At 37.9% G+C, this 24,779-nt stretch overlaps 1 protein-coding gene across 3 annotated transcripts; it reads right to left on the reverse strand.

The window, feature by feature from the left end:
- Positions 1–277: 277 nt before the first annotated feature.
- On the reverse strand, positions 278–23,135 carry Gprk1 (G protein-coupled receptor kinase 1). 3 transcript variants are annotated; one of them, XM_076621715.1, is made up of 15 exons: positions 22,540–23,135; positions 13,012–13,088; positions 8,099–8,172; positions 7,895–7,996; positions 5,103–5,177; positions 4,583–4,644; positions 4,458–4,509; positions 4,160–4,339; positions 3,257–3,564; positions 3,000–3,174; positions 2,490–2,867; positions 2,342–2,396; positions 2,115–2,263; positions 1,453–1,545; positions 278–1,335 (listed from the first exon to the last, which is right to left on the reverse strand). In XM_076621715.1, exons 1-15 carry the CDS (start codon positions 22,650–22,652, stop codon positions 1,177–1,179), a joined length of 2,052 nt encoding a protein of 683 aa, XP_076477830.1. In that variant the 5' UTR covers positions 22,653–23,135; the 3' UTR covers positions 278–1,176. The 3 variants fall into 3 exon arrangements, with proteins under 3 accessions (XP_076477830.1, XP_033194027.1, XP_076477831.1); XM_033338136.2 differs by having other exon boundaries at positions 4,148–4,339; positions 22,540–23,134; XM_076621716.1 differs by lacking the exons at positions 13,012–13,088; positions 22,540–23,135 and having other exon boundaries at positions 4,148–4,339; positions 7,895–8,020; positions 8,099–8,149.
- Positions 23,136–24,779: the final 1,644 nt, after the last annotated feature.

The raw sequence follows: 24,779 nt of genomic DNA on the forward strand, positions 1-24,779 counted from the left end.
GTATCAACCTTGTCACTTACTAGCGTTTATTTATTACGATTTCAAATCTTGTTCATATTTGTCATGGTGAAAACTGTTTCGTGTCCACTTTTTTTTATTATGATTACCTTTAGCTGGAAATATATAAAGATTACATATTAGATGATAACGTAATTGTTCGTAAAGAGAAAGAAAGTAAAGTCGAAGACGTTTCTTATTTCCCGTCGAGTTACTCGATCCACTTAAAACCTACTTACTTCCGTGCATTGGACATAGGGCTGAGAAGAATGAAAAAATATAGACGTGAAATCTGCGTTCGTCGCACAATTTTATTGCCGGAGCGAACTCGTCTTTATCCACTCGAGCGTACATAATTGATGTTTTCGTTTTATTTATTTATTTACTCTTTTTTTTTTTTTTTTGTTCGTTATTACAGGTGTCCTCGATAGACTACCGACAATGTACACAAACTGTATCGAGTTCTTCCTCCGTTTGTCTCTTGTTTCCTTCAACGCAATAAATAAACGAATTCGCGCGCGTGCGTTACCGTTTACGTAACGACAATATAAAATCGTCCTGCATTAGTAAATAAATTAAGTAAACGAGCGGTATAGAAGTATAATCGGGATTCAGGGTGTATTTCGTATTTGATATAACAATAATACACTACCGGTTGCATTTTCGTGTTCTTTACGTGTACATGTGTACGTGTATGCGTGCATGTATGTCTCTCGTGTGGATTCTTTGCGTGAGCGCGCGCGCTCGCGTGCGTGTCGATGGGCATTGTTCAGTCGCTAGTTCCTATGCCACATTGCACATACAGCTAACGTACAAATATAACGACGCGACGATTCGTACGACACTACTTCCTATAGTCTCTATACAGCGCGACGCTACCCGCCGTTCAAGGGAAGTTTTTTCTTTGGGGCTGTTTCGAGTCTTAGAGATAGTACTGGTTTCGAGTTCCGGGTTCCGGGTTCCGGGTTCCGAGTCCCGGCTATCGGGTTCCGGCTTTCGGGTTCCGAGTTGCCGGCTACATTGGAAGAATCGCCTCCCAATTACCCGGTCGATTCACTCGTTGAACATTCTTCTAGGTGTCTCGTCTCTCTGCGTTGATTATCAGTATAAAAAAAGTTGCTGCTGCTGGGGGGCAGTGGGACTGGAGTATGATGATGGCGTGTACGTTTTAGCAATGGGCTAGTTGCCGTTCGTCGAGCGCTGCATTGCCGGAATCACCGCGTCTCGTTCAGTCCCGTAAATCTTACCAGCTTTCTTTGCCATGCTACCCAGCATCTCCATCGAGCATTTGTGCGCGGATCTCAGTGACAATGCCCATTCTTTCAAACTGATTTCATCCTGAAAATGAAATTTCTTAGTTACAGCGATACAACTATCGTTTTTATACATCGTCGGCTAATATAATGGTACTCTAGTAATAATCATTTTTTAGATACGCCATAAAAATATACTTACGGGATTCGTAAGTACTATTTTTGCGTCTCTCATACGGACGACGATACATTGTTCTCCTTTCACGTGCTGAAGATCCGCACTAACTTCCTCGACCTAACAGTTTATTCAAGATCGTATTAACAGATTGCAGCTTTTACAAATACTATCGAATAAAAAGAAAAAAGAAAAAAGAAGAAGCGTGATAGTTACTATTCTCAATTTTCTAAGATTTAAATCGTCGGTGATATCATATGACGATGATATGTCTGTTAGTGCACTACGCGAAAGTAAACGCTATATATAATGCATGTATATTTCAGATTTTATTAGCAAAATATTAAGACATTTAAAAGTCATAGGGATATTAATGAGTAAATTGCAAAAGTGTAGTTGAATAAAGAGAAGGATATTAGAGAGGATCGTAACAAGATTATATTTACATTTCAAATCCTTTTGCCTCTGATGAAAAAACTAACTTTTCAATACTACGGTATTTATATAAATAACGTTTTTAAAGGCTATATTTTCGGATCATACGATAATTTCAGTTAACGAATCTGGTTTACGTGCAATCGTACTCCTAGCCTCGCCTCGCTTATTTCAATCTTATGTCACTCGTTTGATCACGAGATTTAATTAGCATGTTCATCAAGCATCGCTATTAAATTTATTCATCCGTTTACCTGATCAAGAAAAACCAGTTCAGGCTTCGTCGTCGACTCAGGGTACAATTCTAATCTATTAGGATAAAGTTTTGCATAACGTGTTTGCCACGCACTCGCGAAAGGGCCGCCTAATTTCTTAATATAACCATGTAAAATGCAATCAGATCCTGTAACAAATACCTTTAGATATGACGATTATCCTTATTTGAAACATTATCGAACGAATAAACTACCAATGGTTGTACCTTTCTCATCCGTGTCGAACCGTTGCTTCTGCTTAGCTTTCTTCTTATTTTCCAACTACGAGAAACGAAAAGATGGTTGAGAAAAAGAAAGGCGAGGGGAAAAACTGAAGGATAAAAGGAAATTGCCGAACGAGTGAACGATTCGTACCTTGTCTGCTTCGTTATTGATTGTCTCGAATACAGTCTCGGCTACTTCGGCCTGCCATCTCTCTGAGATGGTTAGAGGGAAATTTTTGTACAGCTCTTGATCCGCGTCCGTAAGTTTGATACCCTTGGTGTCCTCCTCGTCAAAGGAGCCGATATCAAAGGCGTCTGCGGCGTTTACCTCGCCGCGCGGTGGTATAAGTGGCGGCGTGTATTTCTGGAGATAAACTTGTTGCCAATCGATACCACTGAAAAACGCGTGTTCTTTTAACTCGTCCGCACCTTCGCCAAGGCAGCCGAGTCTGTTATTTACGTCTCGTTGTAGCAGACCTTCCAGCAACGAGCGCAAATCTCGCGAGAACGTTTCCGGCAGCTCGACGTTCTAAAATAATTTTTATCAGTTCTTTAACCTTTTCGTTAGAATGACGGAATATGAACCGCGATGTAGCGATCAGAAATCGATCAGCAATCAAAGTATGGATAGTCAGGTAAATGTAGGACGAAAGTAACAAACCTTAGTTAGTGTCATTTGATCTATCTCGTGTTTGTCTTTCATTTTATGTTGCCTGAATGGACTGTGTCCCTTTAACAATTTATGCAACACACAGCCAAGCGAAAACCAATCGGCACTGGAATCGTAGGTTACTCCCTTCGAGAGGACTTCCGGCGCCATATATCCGTGTGTTCCTCTGCAAACGGAATATTTTTTATTGTACGTGACGAGAATATTAGTCGTCTGAGATTGTAACGCAAATGTGCACAGTTACTTACACACTGGCGTGCGGTTTCTTTTTGGAAAAATCGCAAGCTAGCCCCAGATCCGATATTCTGACGTGACCGTGTTCGTCCAAGAGAATGTTCGCCGGCTTCAAGTCCCTGTAAACGATGTACCTACGATGCATGTGCTCTAATCCCAATATCACTTCCGCCGCGTAGAACTTCATCTCCCGTTCGTTAAACACCCCGTGTTGGCTAAGGTGATAATGAAGATCGCCGCCGTTCATCAAATCCAGGATGAAACAGAGCTTGTCCGGCGTTTGGAAGGCGTATGTCATGCACACTATAAATGGACAATCCACCTGAAAAGTAATCGTTATCGTTTAGAGTATCTAGACTGTAGGCGAGTAATTTATTTTATACGTCGTTTTCGGAAACGATTTAAAGATTTATGGATAAAATATGAGATATTGCTATCAACGATAATTGACGATTTTCTCTATCCGAGTATTTCTTGCTTTTTCTTTTTTCTTTTTTTTTTTCTTCTCTTTTTTGTCTTCTAAAAATTGCGCTTTTCTCTTTCGCGAATTATATTCATACTGTTCGTATGTAGCTGATTTGTTAAAGCGCATGGTTCGTTTGTATATTGTCTCTATGTATCGTCGATTTAAGAGAAAAAAGCGATAGAAGGAAAGTCTTTCAGTATCGATCTCTGAAATTAGAACTATCGTTAATTTTACGACTTGTTTCACGCCTATGGCGGATGCGATAAACGACGAGAGTTTGACACCTCTAGTGTGCTCTTGCGAATCTCCATTACGTGTCCTTTTTAACACGCTGGATGATTAAAAACTTGACAAGATGGAGCGAAGGGTTACTATACTACATCCTACGGTTTACAGTCTACCATATTTTTAGGATATTACATCCTTGAGTAAAGCTTACTCCGGTACTGACTGCCGAAAGCATTATCCTTTCGTTGAGCGCTAAAGTTTCGCCTTGCTTCATTTTTATTCGCTTCTTGTCGAGGCACTTCATCGCGTACATTTTCCCCGTGTCCGCCTTCCGGCACCCGTAAACCTCCCCGAAACCGCCTCTTCCTATTATTCGATGCACACTGAAGTCGTTCATTGTTAACTGAAACAATAGTTTGTTCAACGGTATGAATATAAATTATCATTCTACGATTAACCGCTATTTATTGCAATTTTAATTCCGTTGTAATTACAGCACGATCACGAGCTTTCTCGCTTACCTGCATGTTCAGTTCTAGATTTTTCCACTGACAGAAACGAGTATACTTCTCGCTGAAAATATGAAACAGAACTTCTTAAAAATTTTCCAACGACTTGTTTCTCTTTTGCCAGCTGGCCGACATACCTCTCTAGAAACTGTTTGAACGGCTCTCCCCTTAAGTGATTAAAAATCTCTTCTATGTACGGCTGGAAGGATTCAATTTCTAATTTGAATAAGATTTCGATAATACACATTATTAAATGCGTTGGCGGCTCACACGCGAAATGTCCGTTTTTTTCGGTCAAAATAAACATGCTGTTGCCGCCTATCGTAAGAATAAGATTACTCCTCTCTTTTTATAAAGAGATACGCACAGTATCCCTGATGCTGTTAGCGAAAAATACGTTATGTGTGTATAACATAAATAAACTAACATCTGTGAGAAATAATTACAGGAAGGCAATCGAGTGGCAAACGTACTACCCCACTACACTAGTGTTCTAAGATTAATTCTATTTTTATTTAGTTATCATTATCAAATCGTGCTGCATTGTTACACCATCGTATTGGTAGCAAATAATTATTTTCTCGTGAAATAGAAACCTCTAATTACAATCTCACATATTTACAATCGCAAGGCAATAAAACGTTAAAAGGAACCAACCTCGAATAAATTAACAGGAACCTCGTTTTTCATAAGGTATTTGTGAACGTGGGACACCGCTTCCGCGGAGTATTCCTGAAACCAAAATTACCGTACTATTAAAATGATAAACTGATTTTCTCTTTTATCTATAGTGCCCTTAAAAAGGATAGCCTGCTTACAGGCGAACTACTACGAACGTAGAAATATTTTTGTCGATTCTTTCGTAAGCGTTTTATTATATCGCGCCTTTGCTTTTACGTACACAAGGAGACTACTATCCATTTCATCAGGAATACTTCGTACAACGAAACATTTAGGAAAAGATACGTCTGGTCTGGAAATATATACGAGTTTGAAGTAGAATTTTGCTTTCGTTCGATGCTAACGAGTAAAATTAAGAAAACGAAGCTACTTAAATCGATGTTTCTATGTCGGCAATAACAATTTTCCGCCGCATTAATTACTGACAGACGAGGGATTCTGAGAAGTCGGTATACGTACTAGACATACCACCTCGCGTGCTATATTACAGCCTATGTATAGATATCAAACATCTTACACGACCAATTTGATAGTCATATATAGAGGAAATTCTTGGAAGTATGTCAATAACGATAACTTTTGTAATATATTCGCAGGTTTTTCACGTAGTTTATTCATCGATACGTCGAATAATTTCCTCCAAATGTCCTAACTCGAAGACATTTCAAGATTTACATAGAAATTTTCATTCGTAAAATGCGATATCCTCTTACACAGACTTCTAATTGTTACAATATGAAATTTAGTAAAATAAGTTATAACGCGTAGATTTTTACAAGATTTCTTCAAATCCGTCTATATACTTTCAAGACAGTACCACGATTTCCTTTACTCAATATGCAACACGATGGTAAATTCTAAACGACGTTTCAAACATTGCGCGCTGAAACCTCTTCCATTCTATTAGTTGTCCTCGTAGAAACATATCCGGTCATAACTTATAAGTTATAATTTATAAACGCGGATCGTATAACTAAAGTTTCTATAATGTAGGCCTATCGCGCCTTATTAAAACGTGGACAATAGGAATGGAACTCGTATCTAAGCGGATTCAATCGGTGCGAATTCGGTTTCAATAAATGCAGTTGTATCGCGTATTTTATTCGTCCCAATGACGCGTAACGATACTTCGGACGATGGAAAAACTAGCGTTTTGCATTTTACGTGATCGCTGCGCTTTTAACAACGAACGACTAAACGCTACGCTTGAAAATAACTGTGTAGAAGCGATCGAAGGCGATTATTTCGTTCGCTTTAGCATGGACAGAAACTTGTGCCAGCGAAGAAGATTCCGTAACGTGTCGAAGGGGAAAATTGTGAGCACATAGCGATCAAAGTCGAGGCTAAAATTAGGGGCAAACTAACCGGGGGAAAAGTCGCGTGAAAAAGCCACGGAAATAGTTGCTCTTGCGAAGACATCGAGGGCCAGAGATTAGGAGCCCTCGTCCGCCGCGAAGAGACCTATTTCGGATCCTTCCGGATTCAAACATTCATGCAGAGCCTGAAGAATCAGAGGAGCGGTTCAATCTTTTACGCGGCTCTCTTTTTCATCGTTTAGAGAAAGCGATTTTCGGCCGCTTTCTCGCCAGTTCACGGATAAAAAGCCTATGTTTCTCGTGTTTACCTTTCTCTTCTTTTTTTCTTTTTCAATCAACATCTTAAACGCACGCGTTCGAGGTAATCGCGGCCGTTTCAAGGAGATATACCGCTTAGGAAAGCGAAAGAAAATCGATCTTTAAGCTCGCGGATAAGTTAAGGAACGTTTAAGATTTTTAAATCGGCTTTCAAAAGTACTTTGCAGAATTGCGAAAACAAACTGGATTACGTCGTTTGTCAATGTACCAAGACCGTATTTATGAGTTTTCTGGGTTACGTTTTTAAGAATCGAAACGAACGCCGTCAAAGCAGTTCCTTTGGGAACCGATGCACCGGTGGAAACGTTTTCCCGACTCCTCCAAGCAACGCTGAAAATGTTCATTCAGAGATGAAATCAATTTCAATACGAATACCTACGAACCCAAATCTTTTAATTTGCCCCATTTTTCTTTAAGCCTACACTCATAGCGTAATCTCCATAGACACAGAAGATGAAAACGAATAAATAGAAATAGAGAGAGATAGGCTCTAACGCAAATTGTAGCTTTATTCGAAGACTCGCGATTTCAATATACATCAACGTCTGTTCGGTTTAAAAGTTTCGAGCTTTCAATCTTCGGATCTCGGGTGCTGGAACTTGCAGCTCGCCAACATAAAAGAATATAATCATCGGGATGGTGGATAAACGTGCAACGTGGTAAACTTTCGGACACAATAGCGAACACAATGGAGTCGGAGGAGGAAGCTTTCACAATATCGGCAAATTTTTTCGCCCGGCACACTGTCCTTACGTCCTTGCGCGAGCAACGACAACTTTTATCAGGCAAAATGGAGACGATGTGTAGGACGAAATTGGAAAAGTTTGTCTAGATCTAGAGTCGAGATGATCGTACTTGCGAGATAAAAGAAATTAACAGATATACGACTGCGTAAATATGTGAAACCGTAGCAGCTAGGTGTGAATCTAATCTATTTTCAGGAAATTTCAAAGAAAGACCTATCCTCGTGGATCGGGGTTCGAATTGGAAATAAAATTATTCTCGGATATTAAGGTACGATCTCGAGTAGGCTACAAGCGCGTTACATTCGTGGACGATTTCGTTTACGCCGTTGCTATATCGTCACTCCTGGCTAACGTAAAAGCTACATTCGATGAACGAGATGTTACTCACATGGGAGTGTGCCAGCAGCTCCTTCATGATGAAATTATCGTAGATCTCTTTGGCAAGTATCCTCCTTTCTTCCGGGCATTCCAGCTTCTCGTACACCTTGATCTACAATGCATAAATGAGAAATTCCTTATGGAGTCGGAGATGACGATGCGTGCCACCACGCTACTGCAACTTAAATAGTTTTGTGTGCGAGCTAAAACGAACCTCTTCGTAAAAGCTAAGTTGCGGAATCGGCTCCTCCGCCACATTCTCGCAGTAGTCTTTGAATAAGAGGTAACCTGCAATCACAAGGTAACGGGGGAAAAAACAATGCATGCTTCGATCGATCGATTCTTCGCGTCTTTCCAAAAAACTCACTTTCCATCGGTCCAATTAATTTTACCTGTCGGCTGTATCTACGAAAGTACGTTTTACGCGTTAATTTTCTTTACGTTCGAGCAAGATTTCTACAAAAGCGCGAACAACAAAGCGCGATTGAAAAATCGCAAAATAAAATTACCTATCACGCAAATTAATTAGCAGTGATAATATCGACGATCGGTCGGCCGATTGATTTCTTAGCTTATCGAGCTGTACTACTCTTTGCCAAGTACGAAGCAGTTGTTCGAGGCGTCGAGTTCGATAAAAAGATTAATTTCATCAACGGTACAGCTCAGCGACAACGACCAAGCTAAACTAAGCTAGAACTATGCAAAATACGTAGTTTAAGTCAAATCTAAACTACCTTTGGCATCTAAGTTTGTCAAGTATAATTATACGTCGGTCATATGTCAATTATAGTCAAGTATAGATAACGATTGGAAATTATTCGAAACGAATGGTCTCAGGGATCGATTGCGCGATAGAGCGGATTTCGTGTATACAGAGACTTGACGTTAAGCAACGGATGTATTTCGTTAAGGGCTCGAAACGGCATTGTCCTGAACAATGCTTAATCGGTATGTATGTAATCATCGCCCTATTTTAGTATAATTCCCGCAGAGATATTTAACATTAACGAACGAGAACACGAAAGTCACGTTATTTTCTCAGTCGCTCTCTTTCAATTTTATTCTATTCTCATTTACAGGCACTCGTTCTATAAATCGACAAGAAAGGATTCTGCAAATTCGCGTTTCAATTTGTTCGATATACCGTGCACGTATTTATACGCAATGCTTTAGATTAGGTCATTCAGCAAGACTCTCAGCAAGATAAATAATATACTACACGTAATGCTTATACATAGGTTTAACTCAAACGTATTACGCAGCGTTTTATCGCTACTTGTTTATAATAGTGAAATTTTTACTACGATGTAGCTGTTCTCGAAAGTGATTCGATGAAGTTTTGTACACGTGCATCACGTCATCTTGGCATTTTTCAATGAAAGAATCGTATTTTTTAGAAACTCTATAAAAATTAATAAAAAAAAAGCCAAAAAAGAAAAACAAAACAGAATATCCGATCGATAATTTAATGAATTTTTTCCCTCAGTCCCCGATTACATCATGCATCGATTTGGCATGTTGCGGTGAATGCAAAAGAAGCTACACGCTCTCTACTTCGCCTTAGCTGCTTTAACTAAAACGTATACATATACATATGTAAATAATTAATTGTTTTTTATTGGCGCATTATTAGCTTTTAAGGATAATCGTTTACATCACTTGGTAGACTTATGACATGCACTTAACTTTGTTTTATTTTTGATACTGGAAAACACGTAGGGATTAGTTTTACGAATTAACCTGCCACTTGTGTGATTATTTGGGAATTATTTCACACACATACACACACACGCACACACACACTTCCTGTCGCGTGCATTGTGTACTTATCTGATTTTCTCGCGACAAACACAGATTACGGAGAGAGATCATTATCGTTTGCAACATGTAAAAAGTACAGAATTTGTTTAAAAATAATTGGAAATTGGAATTACTTGTTAAAATTGTTGATTTTAGAAATCATTCGTCGGACAAAATTTTAATTGGCTCTCGGTAATTTATACGCGATCATTAACATTAAAACGGATACATAATCGTAAAGACAAAAATAATACTTTAATTAGTCGTGCCTGTAAAATTAGAGTGGTTACGTTAACGCACGTATAAACTATTCGCTTGTTATTCGGTTATTTGCTATCTGTTAGTTATCTAGCTATCTTGTTAGCGACTATATCCTTTAACATATTATTGACCAGCTACCTTACGTAGCGATAAAATAAAAACTAACGCTTCGAAGCACGCCACCGGCTAGTTCCATGTTCGAATAAAACAAATTGGATAAATTTCGATATCTTAATTGAGTCGGAACATGTAATACGAGTAATTTGAAACAGATTATATCCGACACAAGGAACAATATCATAATGTAACGACAATTTACGCAATTTCATATTTTAATAGTTGGCCAAATCGATCCACGAGAGCAAACACGAGTACAGTCGTGACTGGCCAATAAAGCGTTATTTTATTAATTCACCTCCTCGATATATTTCCTCGTAATATTTGAAATATCGATTTACCTCGTAGCGGTATGCCTAAAAATTTACATTTCAAAGACATCGATATCAGACACTATTCGCGTGAGAAACTTTGTTTTCTAATTAGGACAGAAAACTGTGAAGAGGTCTAACACAGTCGTCCACAGGCACTTTAAGAAGAAAAACAAAATGTAATTAAGAAGCAAGACGTCATTCGATCTACATATGTATGCGGTTCTTTTTTTCTTTTCGACGCTTTCGCGACTTCAACATGCATCCAACCTTTAAACGTAATACGTTTGGAACCTTGCAAACCTTCGTACGTGACACGAGTGAAGAAATTACATCGAACGGTTATTTTTCATCGTTTTGGTATTAAGTAAAGTTAATTCGCGTAAAGAAGCAATTACGTATAAGCTGACAAAGTTCAAACCGTTTTATCCATCCACAGTTTTGATATTTCGTACAATTTAGCTAATAATCTTTGATATTCGTACGTAAGAAATGGGCTACTAAAACTAAATTTTCGGATCGAGACATTCTATATCTTCTTTATTAAGTAGCGCAACTTTATCATAAAAAATAATAACTTATCTTAGAAACTATTCCACTCTCAAAGTAGCATTTTCGTAGGCAAATCGACGATTGCTCCGAAGATTGCCAATTGCCAAAATGTGTCACTTTCGTGTGACAGGAATCCAACGATGCGTAGATACAAAATAAATAAAAGTAGCACGATGGTTCGACCAACGTGATCTTTGCGATCGTTTTAGCAAATTTTTTCATTAAAACTCGCTCGAGCAACCTTTTTATTTCGAATTAAACCGAAAGCTTAACCGTAGGCTTAACGAGATCCTTAACTTTGCTGACGCAAAAAACTATTTTTATTCCTGTGTATTTAACATTATAGGAAAAAGAAAAAGTGTAAATAGAAATACGTAGACTTTTTCTTAAAATATGTATATTGATACAAATTACATTTTTTTTTTCTTTTATTAAATGTTATATTTAGGTGAATCTTATTTTAAACCACTGCCAGATCGATAACGTTGCAGCCTTTTGCAATGAAAATCGAAGCGTTTTAAATTGCAACGAAAGGAGGAATCCCAATAAAGACGCTAGACTCCACATTATACAAAACTACCGTTCCCTGATTTTGCCTCATTTACATGCAACGTATCGCTTCTGCTTTAGATGTCTTTTAAGAATTTCAACGAAGGATTATTTATTTAGTCGTCCACTTCGTAAATACGTATTTACGAGCTAACATATATACATTTACATTCGCCGAATAATCCTTTCGTGTAATACTTTTTTTCTAATACGATTGTAGTTTAAACAACATGGGGAGGTTTAAAAAAATAAAGGTCTAAAAATTTTAATGGCTTGTAATAGTCATTAACGGACGAAGAACTGCTTAATCAGTGACACAATGTAAAATCAGCTCCTTCCAACGATACGTTGTACGTTAAAAACGAACTATAATTTGCCAAGGAAGTGATTTTTCGAAAGCAACGGTTCTTGTAAAGTAAGAATTCTTATCGTCTCTACGTTTCAACGGGAACTTAATCGATAGCTCGATCACTGGAACTTACTATCTGAATAAATGGAAAGAAATACGTTTTGTCGGTCAATCAGCGTACAGTTCAATGAGCGTTGTAAAATTGATTTTCAATTCTCTTTGCGGGATGACTATCGTTGCGAGGCTATAATTACGCGTTAAAAGCGGAGATATTTGCAGACCAACTATACTTAGAGGAACGAGAAATGATCTGTACGATGAAAAGAAAAAAAAAAAAAAAAAAAGAAAAAACGAAAAATTCACCGCAAATATTGATTTTCCTCTCTTTTCCCGCCGTTTTGAACGCAAATCCAGTACTCGTCTCGTGTCGTCTCGTGTTGTAAATCGAATATTCCTATTCCTTCCACTGTGAAACCCCGCGTAACTGACATTCTGATCGCACGAACTTGCGATTAATTACGTACAACGTACTTGTATCGGAAAAATTTTATTAAACCGACGAGTGGTATTCCAAGGAAATTTCGTAGCGATTCAAACGGATTGTAACGAAAGACGCGTCGTTTGCATGCAGAACGTAAAAATCTGATGGGAAATTTAACGCTCCTAACCTACAGCTCGAACGACTTTTCCTTCTAAGCACGGCGTAGTTAAAGGTTTAATTAGGGGAGTCTGACTGCTCTCTTATCTCGTCGACTTGTTCTTATATAATCAACGAATCCTTGTTAACTCTGGATCTGATAATTCCAACAAAGGTGCTTTGGTAAAGGAAAGAAACGAAAAGAAAAAAAAACGAAACGCGAGTCGACCTAGATTAAAGGATTTCGCAAAGTTTTTACCATCTATTCTGTCGTTAATTTGGATCTTCTGTACGAATACATTTTATTGTTTCTATCGGTAGTTACATGACATTCCATTAATTCCAAATACCATGACCGCTCTTGTGACTCGTTGGCTAGAGCCGTTTTGTTTCCTTTTCTTTCTCTCTTTTTCTTTTTCAATGGCTGCGTTAATACATTTTCTGCGTTAATTCGTCGACGATCGTTATTTCGACGTAAATTGACACTAAATGGAACCACACGATTACGTTAACACCACGATAACAACAAAGTATACTCGAAAGTTGCTCACCAAACATTTGATTGAATATCTTATCGAAGTTAACTTCCCTCTTCTTTTCCAGGTATTTGTGCATTACGCTTCTCACACTGCAACAGAAAAAAGTACGCGGTGTAACGATTAAATTCGGACAATTGTTATTTCCTAATTGTATATATTATAAATTGGACTAATTGTATAAATTATAAAAGAAGTATCTATACGGACGACGGTGAAATTCCCTTTGGTTAACATTTTTGATATGAAGTTATCTTGCGCTCATAACCACAGACCGCCTCTTATCCGGCTCCGTTTTAAGGTTGTCGATCGCTTAACGCGTTTCACTCTCTTTCTGGATAAAATCGTGTATTATTAAAACAAGATCGAAAAACGTGAATTGCCAGATACAAGAAATCGCAAACGGTCGAACAAAAGTTCGTTTCGTAACATCAGTCGTGTATTATGTAAAAGCTTTGTACAATTGCAACTGTAACGTATCTACGATTCAACGTAACACGCACGAATCGATGCAAGATTCGACTTCTCTTTCTATTTCTCGACCCTATTTCTCGATCGATCAATCGGTCTCTTTTCTTCTTTCCCCTCTCTTTGATTTCCGTAAGATAAATGCTACTTTTTACCATACTAAATTTCTTTGCGACTTTAGCGTCAAGAGCGTGAAACTTCGTTATTAGCTTGTAACGGAACAAATGGGCATTTATTGGATATCTATAACGACTGGATACCATATATATCGTAGGTGTAATAGAGTTTCTCGTTCAGGCGTACTTAACATGTTTAGTCTACGTTTCTATTGGACTGAATGATCGATTACCACCGTGATGAAAGACGATACCTTTGCACTTTACCGAGTATGGATCGTTATTTGATAAAACCGTTTAATCATTACGATTGTTCGCTGTATCGATGTAACTTTCCCGATAAGCACTTGAAAGGGACAAGCGAGTATCTTGAAAGATGTATGTTCCTTTCGATAAATCGAACGAGAAGACAAATTACAAAAGGAGAAAGAAATCTTAAACGAATGGAAATTAATCGGATCGTTCCGACGCTAATCGCCGTGAGCAGAAATCGTTTAGCTGTTCCACTGGTATATGTTCACGCGCGGCCAACAATCAAAACAATTCTCTCGGCTAGTCCAAACGTTGCCAAACGAAAACGAAAACCAGTATCGGTTCTACTCGCTGGAACCGCTTCTGACGTTCGCTAAATATTTAAATTTTCCCCTAAATAAGTGCGATTTCGTAAGCACGTGCCGACCCGAAGGTTCCGAATAAAAAAGAAACGCCATAAATTTAGATCGGGACTTGTAAATATTCTGAAACCTGCCGCTCTACTTCTCTGTAGCGATACTTGCCTCCATATTCTACGATTTAGTCTACCTTAATGCGCGAGCTGTATTCAGCCTGCTCGCCGAGTTTACGCCGAATAATTTTTCCAACTCTTCGTTCCCTGTAAAATATACAGGATTTAATCCTGCTGCATTTTTTTCTTTTTTTTTTTCTTTTCTTCTTCTTTTTGGAGGAGGGGGGCGGGAGTCATTCTCGATCAATACAGTTATACCATTCTATCGTTCGAGTTAAATAGATAGAAACACATCGATCGCATTTATCGCACATACGCGTCAAATGCTTTTGTTCGATCCGTTTGATCGAACGTTCAACAACGTGCTAGTTCTGCGCATCTGCCTCGCGCAGATACACAGATCCACATGCACGCATACGTACGTCATATATAGATAGACGACGATAGGGGAAGGGGTAGTGGTTGATTGGAGGGGAGCGTTGTCTTGCTTTGTCGTATCGTTGCGAACCGGTCCGAGGTTTAACAGAACCAGGTGGAATGTACGATTTATCAGAGATCCGAGCCATTCTTATTCGCCCGATTCTTTAATGGTACCAATCTCCATTTCTTAGAACCGCGAGCTCCCAATTTTCCAGCAACTACGCGCGCGTTCCTCGTTCGTCGTGTAAAGCTCCAATCGTCGAATGACTCCAACATTCGTCGGTTCGATGTAGCAAAGTTCTAACTGTAAGTGAATTACGCGTAACAGCAATGGCTCAAATTTTCGAACGACCGACTGTAAAGTTTAAGAACTTATCGCGATGCTACTATACTTGGTCGCTATATCGTTATATACCGTTGCGCAGCTATACCAAGTAATTATATTTATCGTTTCAAATTGTGATTTTTTACTTTTATTTCGAATAGAATTTATCTGTTTTTACGAATGTCCGTTATCCTCGAGATACTTCCGAACTACGACTACGTTTGTCATCGGTTGAGAAACTTAGGAAAGAAATATCGTTTAGCTTTAGTTAGCGAAATAATCCTATTCAACTTCTACCGCGAGAAATACGGCTGACTTCTCCGAGTACAAACAACGTGCGTAAAAATTCGAACCGCTTTATGAAAGCATGGCAAATTATTACCGCGTTCGAATTTCGAGGAATTTGTTTCTCTCGCTTTATGAACTACGATACGACTCGATTTCCCGTTTTACTTTGACACAGTCGACCAGACCGAATATATTTAATTGTAACCTATACAATGCTGTATTTTTAAACGAAACTCTCATCGTTTGAAAATTTTCAGTACGAAGGGTATGGCATAGTTTCTTCCTCTCTTCGTTCCATTGTTCGCAATTTCTAATACACACGGCGATAGTAAGCGTGGATAAATATCGACGGTTTTCAATGTTTCGCTCCTTCGTATTTTTATATTTGTACGACTTTCCGTAGTTTATCTTATACGATAAAAATGAAAATAACTTCAGCGTACTCTTCTGCGCGTTAGTCTTCGAGACATACTTCGATAACGCGTCTTTACCTTTGTTCGCGACAATTCTACGAGTAGAATTACTTTACGAAATGTAAAGAGTAAAAAAAACACATTCCATAAAGATATATCTTTAAAGAGCGAATAGATCTTCGATATTTGAACATACCTGCTTCGGATACGAATCTCAAACGCGTCATCTTAAACGTCACAGGACGGCAACGTTTAAAAATTCATAGCGAGTCAACGAGTGCCTAAGGTTTTGCGAATATCGTACCTTTTTCTATTGAAACAAGATTAGAAAAAAGAAGAAAGAAAAAAAAAAAGAAAAGAATAGAAAAAGAAAGAAAAATGTAAACGCGTGAAAAATTCACAAACAGTGACTCGCTTCGTGCGATATAAATACGTGTAAAATAGATGTAAAAGCTGTTAAAGGATTCTTGGTACGTCTGATAGGTCGATTTGCCTTATCCAGGCTCGTTCAGGCTCGTTCAGGCTCGTTCAGGCTCGCGAGATCTTGGTATAGACGCTGGCAAACTGCCAGCAAAGAGGAAGCCTGCTATCGAATCGACTTATATTCACGGCGTACCTTCGTAACGTCCGTGTTTTACGGATCGAAAATAACATCGGCAGTGTAAACATTGGCACATTATAATCGATGTGCAGTATCGATCAAGGTTCGTACAGGAAGCCGTTACACTCCCTTTGACATTCGCGGAACGGTAATACGATTAGCGCGAGACAATCGAATTCAACGCGCGTTGTATTATCCTTCGATGGATCACGTGGACATTTACCTATCGTCGACGCGTTGCGTCCCCTTCGAAACAACGGATCTGATTTCTGAAGAATTCATTTTGTCGAAAGGTTTGGAAGACCGTGTATTCCCAAAGTAAGCCACCATGAAGGGGAAAGCAAAGTTATTCTAATCCATGCAATGTCTATTTTCTTTCAGCCTAAAAGTATACCCGTACGATATATTGGAATTTCTTTATGATTCTATTTGAAAGTTAAATTTACTTTTTTACTTTTTGCAACTTGAAAATCTTGAACTTGGAATCCTTCCATAAAGTAAATAAATTATACGTTTATTTTATACAATGTAGTCAAGTGTATACACAGAGATGAAAATATACGTTCGATACATATAATCGGATTAGCGTGCTATCGATTTAACGAATTCGTATCTAGGATAAAAAATATAAACATTACGTAAAATCACTGCTACGTTTACACGTTACTTACATAAAGTCAAATTGTTCTCGTAGATTACCCTTTACCCGAACGAATGTTTGTTCATTTGCAACGCATAAGAACTTGCACGCACTTAATCCGATAATCGATCTTGCCTCGCCAGCCGAAAAACGCAAGGTAACGTTTAAACGTTCAAACCCATGGAGAAAGAAACACTTTATACCAGCAATAAATTTATCCGTGCACGTAAACATTGCAGTCACTTCGTCCGTTACAACCCTGCGGAAACACTTAAAATCGAAAAGGAAATAAAAAATTAACGACTCTCTCTCTCTCTCTCCTCTCTCGGGTTTTTAAATTCTCATAATCTATCAAGTAAAAATAAATGGAATAAGAAGGCGTACAAACAGGAGTTTTTAACGAGTGATTTGCAAGAATTTGTATTCTTTTACGATGGTCGATTGTTCTTTGGATTAAACGTTAGCACGAATTAGCAAAGCGAACCAACACCATAAAGAAGCCATCAACTGCGCCTTTCTAAGGTCCTTGGCCTTCCCGACATTCAAAGGCCTTCTTAATACTCACCTGGGAAAACCAAGCAACGAACAGAGGCAAAAAAATGGCATTCAATGAATCATAGTAGCGACGGGGATAACTTCTGAATATGTAAGTACACGAGTCTGAATTAATTCGACGTTAGGTTGAGCGACCAAGTTCCGCCGCTTTTGAGATTTTATTTACATCCGGTGGTTTGCGTAAATTCTCTTATCTTCTGTTATCGATTTCCAACGAAATGGTATTCTCTAAGTGTCAAAACCGCGATATTTTTTAGTTGCCTATTTTCTTAATTAATATTTTACTTTGAACAGATGCAGATCTCAAGAAAAAAAAAACAAAAAATTGAAAAAGCGATAAGGAAATATTAACCGAAAGATCAAATCAAGGGCATTAAGGACAATTTATGTAAATTACTTTAAAAATATCAAAGTTACTCGTAAACGATATACCTATCGCTACCGTTCAAGGCAAAGAATTTAAAAATATCAGGGAACGTTATATTCGTCCATAATTTTAACGTTACTTCCATTTTAAAAACTATTTATTTCAATTATGATATGTTCGTTGTAAGAGATATAATTTCTGAATATTTTTGAATTATTCAAATTGGACTGAAATACCGAAATACCGAAACATCGTAGCACGTATTTACGTTATTTGCAACAGTTTCCATTTCACTTTTAAATTAGTGGTGAAATATTTTATCGAATGTACGTCACATTCATCGAATACACAGAATTTGCAATAAAATTCAATTTTACGATAAAATTTGGTCTTTTTACCGCAGCTATAAATCAAAAAACAGCAGCTTTTAAGTGTTATCTCTCTCTCTCTCTCTCTCTCTTTCTCTGTATAGTTGAGTTTGGACGAATATTAAAGTAACGTTATGAATTTAATTATGACGCGTTTTCGATATTTCCTCGTAATCAGCTGATTTTATATCGTATTTTCTTAGAAACACATCGATCGTCACCACACGTGTTCCATGAACTTATAAAGAACTGTTACTCAATCTTCTATCGTTTAAAATTACATATTGACTTGCACATTTTATATCTTCCAACAAACACTTTACTCGGTCAATCGTATTTCTTACCTTTCTTCGTTCGATTTATATAATTTGATTCTCTTCGCCGACATCGTGATTATGAAAAAGAACTTCAAGGACCGACTTCGTATCCTTCTTCGTATGCTTCTTTCGGATACAACTTACAGCTTTATCCGAGTTTCAAATATTGAAACAACTATAGCATTGTAATAACTAGACTGCTGTACGTTCATCGCCTCGTTACATTTGATATTGAAAGAAAAAAGGAATTGATACTTGTCTTCGAAACTTCGATCAACGTCCAAGTACTACGTAGACGCACATTAAAACATTTAAAACATCGTATGAAAATTTTCCTTCGTGTGACAAACAGTGAATTATCAAGGAATTACCGAGGAATTATAGAGGAAAGATTTTTAAATATGTGCGTGCTTTTAAATTTCGAAAGTATAGTATAAACGAAGATAAAAAATGTCAGAGAAAAGTTACGTGCAGCACCTTTTTATATCGATGATTCGAGCAATTACTTATTAATTAATAATCAATTGGTAAAACGATGTAGTAAAAAATTGTATTCCCTGTATAGAACACTCGACGATACATGACGCAGTCACAGATAAAAATAGGAACATCAAAGTCGGAATACGTCTTTACTTATTACACTGTAATATTGCCGAATCGTTGATATCTGACTGTTATTGAACGCAACCAAACCTTGAACATTGCAGATAATGCTAATAACACGAAATATCGAAGCTTAGTTGCTCGTTATTAGTACACGATTTCAAACGATTTCAAACGATTTCAAACGATTTCAAACGATTTCAAACCATTTCGAACGATTTAACGCGATTTAAAATCGTTAATTTTGTAAATACATCGAGATCCAGAACTTTTGACTCGTTGACTCAAAGTAAGTTATCCATAGGTATTATCTAAAAGTCTGATTGACGATTAAGGCGAAAAAACGAGATTCTGAAAGCTAGAATACCCTTTGCCCAACCTCTCATAAACGGTTTTCATTCGGTTAGACAGACACGTTTTTGACTACATCCTTAACCAATTTTACATCGCGCCAATGACTCAGATGATAAAAGGCCTTGTCAACTTCTCCTTGTCACACGCAAGAAACTTCTTTCCTCTTTCAAATGCTTTATCCCGTGCTAAATCTTGCTTCGCAATAAATTACGCTATTACCGGACCGAGGGCTTGTACCGACAATTTCGGCGGACATACTACCTTCCACCAACAAAAACAAGAGAAGCGACGATATCTTTTCTTTAGAGCTTCTTCGGAGCGACGAGGCTCCCACCAGCAACTTTCTCCGATATAACTAGGCACTTCCACCTTTTTCCTTAGTTGGTAAAAGAGCTGTTTATGCTCGACGATGGTCTCGGAAGGACAACGTTATGTCAATTGACAATTTTATTTCACGATATATTCGACGAAAAGAATACGATAATAATACGATACTATGCGTAATTCTTAATCAAAATCCTTAAATTTCCTTTCAAGACCTCCTCACAGGACCAGATCGTAATTTCAAGAATTAGGATAGGTCGCACAAAATTAATCTCCTCGTATATTTCGAAGAAATACGATGCTCCATTCGTGACGTTCGACGTGGAATTCCTGGTAATATACAGTTCGAACGGTATACGAGAAAGATTTTCTTATCTTTTGCCGAGACTAACCAAACAAGGCGCTAGGGTAAACCGCAACCCTCGAGAAACATCCCACCACTACCGAGCCAGACAATTTCTAGAATTGATCATCCTGTATCCAAGTATTTTCTTCCCTTGTCAAGGAAAATATCGTTCCTTCTAAGGAAATCAACCGGCAAAACGTCCATAAAATGGTTCTATGTATTTCTGTTGGTTGTAAATGTTCCGGGAAAAAATAACGAAAGATCGTAAACATAGATCGTAGGATCATATATGTGCATATACATAGGAATTCTAGTTACAATTATTAATCTCTAGCTACTCCAATTATCTTAGAAACCCAGTATCTGTGTAACGGTAGTATGTAATATGTTTGCCTACAATGGCAATAAATGATTAGGCAATGATAAAAAGTGCATGAACATATATACACATATACGCCTAAATTAAAGTTCATGGAAATTAACGATGTCATTGGTAGGTTATATCTAAATTTAGGAAATACCCAAGTGAATGAATTCTTATCGAAATTACGAATCAGAGAAAATATTGTCTAGCGTTTGGATTATTCGTTGCTCGCGTGGAATTTGCACGTTTCCGTTATTCCTTTTCGTCGTTGTCTTTATAGTTTCATCGCTGTGGACATATTTACGGACTAAATCGACTTTTATTCAAATTTTAAGAGTAAATATGATAATAGATCGCATGCGTAGCTTCTTAAACACTGTATCGTAATAAATAGTACGAAGCGATGCGATTTTAAATTAAAATAGAAAGACGAAGCTGCGTTAATCAATGAAATTCTTCGTCTTCCGATCGGAAAAACAATATTTCGATCATCCTTGGTTGTTACTTCCGTCACTTCCGATCGACACAGCCCACTGTTTGTAAACATATTTCTGGAATGGCGCGCCGCTGAAGCGAACGAAGCCAAAGAACCGAGGCATCGCGTCGCTACGTATGCGCAAAGAAACGAAGAGAAACCGAGACGTTGGGCTTGTACCAGACAAGGAAGTGCTCGAAGAAGAAGAAGGGAGGGACAGGAAACGTGGTGAGACGTAGCGATGGGTGTAACTCGATTATCATTTCTGAATGTGCATCAGCCTCTACACCGTTGACGATCATTTAGCTCCATCGCAAACGGATTTTCCATTTCAAACTATTTATCTAACGCATATGTATCGATATATCGCATGAAATATCCGAGCGATTATCAACAATGAACCGGAGTATCAACGGAATAACGCTGGCCGGTTAAGGAAACAAAATTTCGGTCAGTTAACGCGGCACTACGCTAGAACTCTGTTTATTCATAGGAATTTTATAACTGATTTAACCGTGTATTTTGGGTAAGTTGAATAATTTTTGTCTAGATACATACGCAGCCTTTCACGATAGCTTACGTACACCTGTCCAACTTTGCGTATCTGGCTTACCGAACAAAACAAAAACGTACCTTGTTACAAAATTATTTACGCTTAGATATCGATTATTCCAAAAGAAATTACAAAAACTGAAACCTTTGACTCGCCAAAATATTCGGATAAGATCACGTCAGAAAATTTTAAAGCCCTTGGTTCTTTAGACGATAAGAATATACAAGATAATAATGGTAGAACGTTATTGTTATTCTACGAAAAATACTAATATAATATCAAGTTTATTATTTTTATAATTTCGCGAAGATACAACACGTGTGTATAGTTTTTGTAACACTGTATTCTATATTTCTGTTCCTCTCTTAACAAAGCTGAATATGAATAAATCGTTACTATTCAAACCAACAGCAAAGCCTTCGAGACTCTGAATAAATCGTGTTACATTTATCAAAGGATTCGTACAGCTAACGTTCTTAATATAATCTCTTATATCTAAAAGGCGTGTAACGTTGTATATAGACTTTTACGACTGATCGTAGATAAAAGCTTGTTTTTCTTGTGTCGTATAGATTCGTTCGTCATAGCCGTATCATTCACGTTTTATACATTAGTCGTCCGTGGTCGAACGTTAACAAACTATACGGGCGTGCTCGATTTCGATTTTCTACGTATCGTCTCTTATTATCTAAACTAAGAAGAATGGTAGGAGGTAGCTAGTGAATTTGTATCGCGGTAACCTCTACTATTATCTAAACTGTTCTATCTCCACGTTTGGATAAACGCGACTCTACCGTATATACACGTAGTACTTGAAGCACCGCTCACGAGTTGGTCGTTCCCATCGCTACGATCGAGACTACGAGACGGTGGTCGTATGGGCAAAACGCGACGGTAGATCGACAACTATCGCGAGATATACCTAGGATCGGGCAAGATGATCTTTTTGCTCGCACGAGCAGCCGGTGTGCTCTTGCTCTTCTCCATAGCCATCAAGTAGCTGACGTCGGCCAGCACCGCCTCGAGGTCCGCCATTTTCCTCGGTGGTCTCTAAATCTCTCGACGTTGGACACGGCTCACCCTGGAGCTGTTTTCTCGACGACACTCGGTTCACTGTCGCGTACGTGTTCTTCTCACTGTCGCGACGCCGGGAACGCTACCGACGCCGACATTCTGATCGAACGACCGACGTGCAACGAACTTCGCGAGACTGACAGCTCCGTCGGGTATCTACGCGCGATTTCTACCGAGGGAACCACTAATTCGACGAGCTCTCTCCGCTCGAGGTTAACGACACTCCCTTCGAACACAACACAATCACCCGCGCAACTTGTTTACCATTCACGCGGGCGAGACAGAGTCGATCTTCCAACTGCTCATTGTGAGTGCTTTTTAGTTGACGAAAACGATCGGGGAACGTGCAACCGAGACGCGGTTTTATACACGGTCATTCACGACAATGGGCATGGACAAAGTCGTAGGGAAGCTACTGCTTACCGACTGACAGCTAGAGAGCTACGAAGCCTCGAGCCCGCGCGCATTTGTGTGCTGATTGGTGGATTGCTCTGTGTTTCGTTCGTCTCTCTTTTTCACAAGCTTGCTAGCGACGCCTATCATAGGGATTACGAACTAATTTGATTTCACTAACAGTTCCCTTATCGTTGGATTATCATAGCTTTTCTTCAGCTTTTCTCTACTTTTATTCGAATATGTCCATTATTCTTTCGAAAGGATTACGGCAAGTTAATGTTATTATCTTAAACTCCGAATTTTTATAGATATTCATACTTTTATGATTATAATTAAATTAAAGAAGAGCGACTTAGAGATTCGTTTAACTCACTAAATATACATACATACTTGTCGAGCACGTTATTTTGAATATTTTATATATGTGCATATATATATTTATTTATTTATTTATTTATTTATTTATTTATTTATTTATTTATTTATGTACAGAATATACACATCATATTCTGTACATGAATATAGTAGTTTATTTATATTATTTTTATCCATTGGATGACGACTTTTTGAAAACTACTTTTAACACCAATGCAAAACTGTTACTCATATTCGTTATATTCGATTTAAACTCAACTAAACGTCGACGATAGTTTGACCTATTCGATCGGGCAAATATTTGCAAATAATCAAACGTGACAAATATTTGTATTTCGAGCTGGTAAATTTATATGCGTGTATCATGAACGAGTGAGTGGCAAATTCAATGTTCAGTCAGAGGAAAACGTAACGAAGATTATATCGTTACGAATGCGTATTAAAATTTGAAATTTATTTTCGATGACACGAAACGTTACGTGACGTTACCATCGTAACTAATCATAGGAAAAATCACCAGAAACGTTAGTCCTCTGACGAGAGTCGATTAGTCAATGAAATTACATACGTACCAGTGACTAATTAGTAATTGTAAGTCGGTGATATATACCAACGGACGTACTAGGAAACTTTTTTATCCGATATCGATAAGAAAGGTGACTACTATCTATCGTTTTCGAATTAACTCCGTATACGATCGTTATATATCTTCGAAAACCTTTTCTTTAAAGAATCCAAGAATTAGAATGACAAAAGATCGTACGAAATAAGAAATGTGATAGTTTATGAATACCACGCTGCGTTTTATACGATTCGGAACGACTGTAAATATAACGTATCGGATTTATAGAATCGAAGGACGAACGATTTTGAACCGAACGCGGTTGAAGTTTTCCAAAACTGATCGTCACTTTTAATATGGGGGAATTATAGCCTCAAATTCGTTAAATGACAATAAAAGATGAGTCTAAAAGTAATATACGTAATCGATGTAATAGCATGAATACCTTGACACCGAATAGAACGTCGAAAACAAAGTTTTAAGTTCAATTCCGTCTGCAATGGTACGTTTATTTCACTTTAACAACAGCATCTATCCATAAATCATGTTCAACAGCGTGCTGCATATTATTATACAGTACATCGTTTATTTAAATTCGTGATCGCTATTTATTTACCTAAACAATGTATAACAGTGCAATTTATTATATTTTCTGGTAATTTGTTTCCTGTATGTTATTAATAGCGTCGATGAAGTTGAGCCAGCCTTGCCGAAAGCAATAATAATTATAATGGATCAAGAACGAATGTACATGG

This window comes from Bombus vancouverensis, chromosome 9, assembly GCF_051014615.1.
Source record: "Bombus vancouverensis nearcticus chromosome 9, iyBomVanc1_principal, whole genome shotgun sequence".
Classification (NCBI taxonomy): Eukaryota; Metazoa; Arthropoda; class Insecta; order Hymenoptera; family Apidae; genus Bombus; species Bombus vancouverensis.